Below are 5,707 nucleotides of genomic sequence, written 5' to 3' on the forward strand. Positions count from 1 at the left end.
CAAAATCAGGAAGGAAAGTGTCACAAGAGCAGGGCTTTCTCTTCGTGTTGCCTTCTGCATTTTCCTGAGATGCTCCTTTTCATCCCTCAGAGATTCACAATTGCAAAGTTAGGGTGAGGACACTCAGGGACAATGACAAATATCCATGAGCACTCACTTCCTCCGACAACTCAGAAAGGCCTTGTGATGGGCAACAGACGGAGGATCCAGAAGTGGAGTAGAACAAGGGGGACCGGGCTCTGGACATGCCCATGTTTGCTGCTGCTGCTGCTGCTGCTGCTGCTGCTGCCGCCAAGTGTCTCAGGTAAGGAGAGGCAGGACAGCTGGGGGGCATGGTGCCAGGGGCAGGGAAGCAGACACTTGAGGGGAGATTTATTGCTGTCAGTTGACTCGGATCCAGACTCGGAAGACCCCACATGCTTCAGAGTAGAACGGAACTTCAGACAGTTTTATGACTGACTTTTTCAGCATCAGAGCTTTGATCTGAAGCATCTTTGTGTTATTTCAACTCTATAGCTTGGGGAGTTCTAGCTGATGAAAGGTGCCCAATAAGAAGATTCTTCTCCTCTCACATTAGGATGATGTAGACAGTATCTGCATTTAGGGGCAGGTATAGCAAAAAGTCAGTCTAGAGATTAAGCTGCATCTGTTCCAGGTCAACATCTTTGCAATTACTTGCTATGCATCTGAGAGCTGGACAATGACTAAAGATGACAGAAGAATTGATGCCTTTGAGTTGTGCTGCTGGAGAAGAGTATTGAACATACTAGGGATGCAAGAGAACTAACAGGTCTGTCCTGGAGAAGGTAAAACCAGTTTGCTCCTTGGAGGCAAGGATTTTGAAGCTCTGTCTCACATACTTTGGGCATGTTGCCAGAAGGGACCAGTCCTTGAAGAAGGACATAATGTTTGGAAGGGTAGAGGGACAGAAGAGGAGAGGAAGATCTTGGAGGAATTGGATTGTCACAATAATTAGGGTAATGAGGGTAGGTGTGACAGAGATCTTGAGACTGGCTCAGGATAAGGCAGGGTTCAGAGCCATTGTCCATAGGGTCACTATGAGTAACAGTGGATTTGATGGCATATAAAAAACAACAACGTAGCAAAAAGAGGATGATGAATGCACACTGGACTATCACAAGCTGAGCAATGAGACAGAAGCTATGGGTCCCCCTGGAGCATCCTGAAGAGGAGAAAATGTATGTGGAGTCATTGAAGAAATCGTCATCACTGTGTTGATGACCTGCAAATGATTAGCAGAGCCTTCCCTAAAGGAGCATCCAGTCACTGGGACGGAAAAGGAATTGGTCACAGAAAAGATAGAGAGAAGTATCAAAGTAAAGACAAACTTTTAGTGGACGTTTTAGAGGGCACCAAAAAAAGTATGAAGAGGTTTGGGATTCAGGAATCAGACAGTATTCTTTTCAGATCCCAGGTATGTCTGATTCAGGCACTAGCTATGCATCTAAGAGCTAGACAGTGAATACAGATGATAGAAGAGAAATTTATGCCTTTGAGCCGTGGTGTTGGAGAAGATGTCTTGGAGAGGGTGGAGCTGGGGTGCTCTTTGGAGTCAAGAATGATGAGGCTTCACCTCACACACTTTGGGCATGTTGCTTGGAGGGGCTATTCCTTGGAGAGGGATATGATGTTGCAAAGGGTGGAGGGTCGGCAAAGGAGAAGAAGACCCTCAACCAGGTGGATTGACATGGTGACTACTGCAATAGACTGTTGTGGATTGGGAAGTGTGAGAATGGCCCAAAATAGAACAAGGTTCAGATCTTTTGTTCATAGGGTCTCCATGAATCATACTCGACTTGACAGCATCAAACAACAACAACAACAACAGAAGCAATCTCTTCTACTCTTGAAATATATGCCCTTGAGAAACTCCTTTACCTTCTTGGAACCTAAGTTTCTTCATTTCTAAATAAGTTTCACATGATACCTACCTAAGAATGTTATTAGACTTAAGCAGTGGAATGATTGAAAGCTCCTAGCTTAGTATCTATTACAAATGTTCAGAAAAGTTAAAATTGCACAGGACAATGGTGGTGGTGGTGATCATAGGATGATGTAACCACGTATAGGGTGATCAGTATTGTTGAGGGGTGAGACTAAAGACAGAAGAGCAGATATTAACATCAGCTGAAACTGTAGAGGTGACTCCACCCTGGGACTGAGAGGAACGAAAAGGGTGGACCAAAAAGGGAAGAGAATTTGAATTGAAAACAGCCTAAGTGAATACAAAGAGTAATATTCTGGAACCCAGGGGGGTTATTTGGGGAACCGGAAGTAGAGTGGTGGTGAAGATGGGTGGTGAAATGATGCAGGTATTTAAAAATTTTATATTGGATAAAGTTGGTTAACTTCCAAAAGATGTGAAAAGGATAACCATTATAGAGTTATCATCTAGACTGAATTATGACAATATTTTGCCTCATTTGTTTAATGGGTGTGTACTGAGTCGTGTGTGTGTGTGTGTGTGTGTGTGTGTGTGTGTGTGTGTGTGTATACACACAAGCATATATGACTCTAATGGTTCTGAAGTGAGGAGAGGCAGGGAGGGGCTAAGGGGTAAAGGACAGGGCTCTGGAGGAGGTATATAAACATACACTTCATAATAATTCATGGAAATCCCAGATGTCTCATAAATGTTTGATGACACTATTACTTTAGCTGACCTGTGATCTTGGTGACTTCTGTGTAGCCTGAGGCTGGGAGGTGCTGGGGTGGTAGAAAATTGTCTGATCAGTGATACTGTTTTCAATCCTCATTCCAGGGCTCCAAGCAGTAAACATCCGTGAAATGAAAGTGTGTCTCACAGAAGGAGGCAGCCTGACCTTGACCTGTCCTTACAACATCAGGAAATACGCCCTCCGTCCAAAGGCCTGGCAGAGAGTAAGAAGCCAGGGCCCCCCTGAGACACTGGTGCATATAGAAAGCAGAGACACAAGCACACCAAACCAAGTCCAGGCTGGGAGGTACCTGCTGGAGGATTTACCCACAGAAGCCGTTGTGAAGATCACAGTGACAGGGCTCCAGAGGCAGGATAAAGGACTGTATCAATGTGTGGTTGACCTCTCTCCTAGTGAACCCTTTGTCCTGCATGATCGAGTTCGGCTGTCACTGTGCAATGGTGAGAAGCCAGGGGACCTTTCCCATGGAAGGGGCTGTGCAGGGCTGACCTCCTCCACCATGCAGGGGTCTCTTTTGACGTGAGGGGCCTCCTTCCTTCCCTCTGTCACTGAGCAGGATGACTTGATAATATCTCTTTAGGCATGTCATCGTTGTTATGTGCCATCAAGTCACCTGTGACTCATAGCAACCCTGTATAGATACAATACCTGTGAACTCTGCCCTGTCCTGAGCCAGTCTCACTGTATCTGACACACCTACCCTCACTATCCCAGATACTGTATCAATCCATCTCATCTGGGGTCTTCCTCTCCTGCGCTGACCCACTACCCTTTCAAACATGATATTCTTCTCTAATGATACCTGGCCATGTACCCAAAGCATGTGAGATGGAGCTTCAAAATTCTAGCCTCCAAGGAGAAACTTGGTTTCACCCTCTCCAAGACAGATCCGTTTGTTCTCTGTAGACATAGTAAGAACAATCTTTGTTTCATGAATTATCTACTTCATATCTTTCCTCAGTCTCACTCCTCATCCATCTGTTCATCTACCTGCGTATTCATCTATCTTTCCACCAACTCTCTCAGTCTCCGTCTATCTCCTCAACTCCCCAAAACCCATCCAACTCACTCACTCATCCACATGTCTTATTTTTTGTTTCACAATTTATTGAAAACCAGGCATCAGCACTCATTCTTGGGTTACAGCAGTGGACAGAAAAACATCCCATTCCTTATTGAGTTTATAATCTGGTGACTAGCTCATGTGGATTGGGTATAAGATGTCAGCAGGTCTTATCACCTGTAGCAGAAATTTAAAGTAGTGTTTACACTTGAAGTAGAACCTAATCAGCTGTCTACTCCAATTATGGACAGAATCTATAGATAGAGAAGAAAAGCCTTTTGAATTTAGAGAGAGGGGGGGTGTCTTGAGGCTGGTGGGACAGAGGTGTCCACAAAGGCTTCCTGAAGAAGGACAGACTTCAGCTGAGTCACCAGGTCCACAATCCTGGCTTGAGTTGAATACTCTCCATATCTCTTAAAACTCTCCCCTTTCCCCACCTCTCTGCTTCTTGTCTCCCAGGTTGATGCTTCTCTTGTGATTGTGTCTCCTCCCAGATCCTTCAGCTACTGTTGTCTCAAATAAGAATCCCACCCAGACCTTAAGTGAGACAGTCATCCCTCCTTTGATCACTACCAAGGCCCTGAGAATATCTACTCCCACGCCCACAACTACGACCCAGTTCTCCAGTGTCTCCTCTCCTGGTGCCAATCTCACAAATGTGGAAGACGTGACCAGGTATTGTTCACAGGTCTCTGGGCCCTTGATTGGACACAGAGCCCTTTGTTTCTTGTGCTGAAAGGGACAGGGAGAGATGAGAGGAAGTGGAGAGAGGGTAGGTAGGGCAAGAGCTATCTTGAGCTTGCCTCAATCTGAAGCAGGACTTACAGAAGAGAATAAAGGTGATGGCCATGTGAGGAGGAGCTCTTGAGGAGGTGACTACACTCCTAACCTACCCTCAAGGTCCCTTGCAGACTAGTGGACAGAGGGAAATTGCATCTTCAATGGACTTTGATGGGATTCAGTCAACTCTGTCCTCATTGGGTTTAATGACTTAATGGAAAGGGCATCCTGTGTGAGACCATAGATTTCAATGCCAGATAGATGCTGTGTGACTTGTGGGTAAACTACCAGCACATGCACCTCAATTTCCTCTGATCTATACGGATGCTGGAACAGCAAAGCTGGGATAAAAAAGGTAGCCCAACACCTCTCAGCAGTAGCTACATGTTAGAATTCCCTGGCATGTTCATTTTTGCTTTCCTTTGTTTTGTTTTTGATGTTGCATGAGGCCTGCTGCAGAGTAATAATAAATCAGAATTTCCAGAGGTGGAATCTGGTCTCCAGCCTGTTTAAAATAGTTCTTCAGTATATGGGCAGAGTTAAGAACCACTCACAAAATGCTCACACCCCCCCCCCCCATTGCACTTTATTATTGTGGACAGGTTAGAATTACAAAGTGTTTCTCATAAAACATTGAATTAACAGAGGAATAAAAAGGCTTTCATACTCTTCCCTTGTGGTGCTGTTGTTGTTGTCCACTGTTGAGTTGAAATTGAGCCATAGCTGACCATCTATTGGGTTTTCAGACGCCATTTAATAGCACAGAAAGAGCTGGCCCACTGGCCCACCTATCTCTCGAAGAGCAGCTGGTCTATGCTAGTCTCCCACATTTCCACCAATCTAACACATCATTTCACCTCCATATTCTCTTCTAGTCTTTATTCATGCTTATATATTATCAGGATAGTGCCATTTCATTTCACAAATGTGGCGTATGTTGTCAGGAGGGGTCGGTCTTTGGAAAAAGCCATCAGGCTGGGAAAGGTGGAGGGTCAGAGAAAGAGAGGAAGACCGTTGACATGGTAGGTTGATAGAGTGACTCTGAGAATGGGCTGGAGCGTGCAGGAGATTGTGAGGACGGGACAGGATGGGGCAGGACCTCTGCTTCTTCTTCATAGGGGCGCTTGGAGTTGCAGCTGACTCAGTGCTACCTAACAATATATAT

The 5,707-nt window shown here is 45.3% G+C and overlaps 1 protein-coding gene across 1 annotated transcript in view; it reads left to right on the top strand.

Annotated features, from left to right (window-relative positions):
* The first annotated feature begins 245 nt into the window (after window positions 1–245).
* Window positions 246–5,707, top strand: part of LOC102871426 (triggering receptor expressed on myeloid cells 1-like) — an 8,391-nt gene continuing 2,929 nt past the window's right edge. The window contains exons 1-3 of the mRNA XM_006882151.1: window positions 246–304; window positions 2,868–3,139; window positions 4,257–4,437. Of these exons, the coding sequence (XP_006882213.1) occupies window positions 246–304; window positions 2,868–3,139; window positions 4,257–4,437 (512 nt within the window). The remainder of the gene's footprint in view (window positions 305–2,867; window positions 3,140–4,256; window positions 4,438–5,707) is intronic.

The sequence above is a fragment of the Elephantulus edwardii genome, unplaced genomic scaffold, assembly GCF_000299155.1.
Source record: "Elephantulus edwardii isolate Elephantulus edwardi_28Jun2011 unplaced genomic scaffold, EleEdw1.0 scaffold00017, whole genome shotgun sequence".
In the NCBI taxonomy this organism is placed as follows: Eukaryota; Metazoa; Chordata; class Mammalia; order Macroscelidea; family Macroscelididae; genus Elephantulus; species Elephantulus edwardii.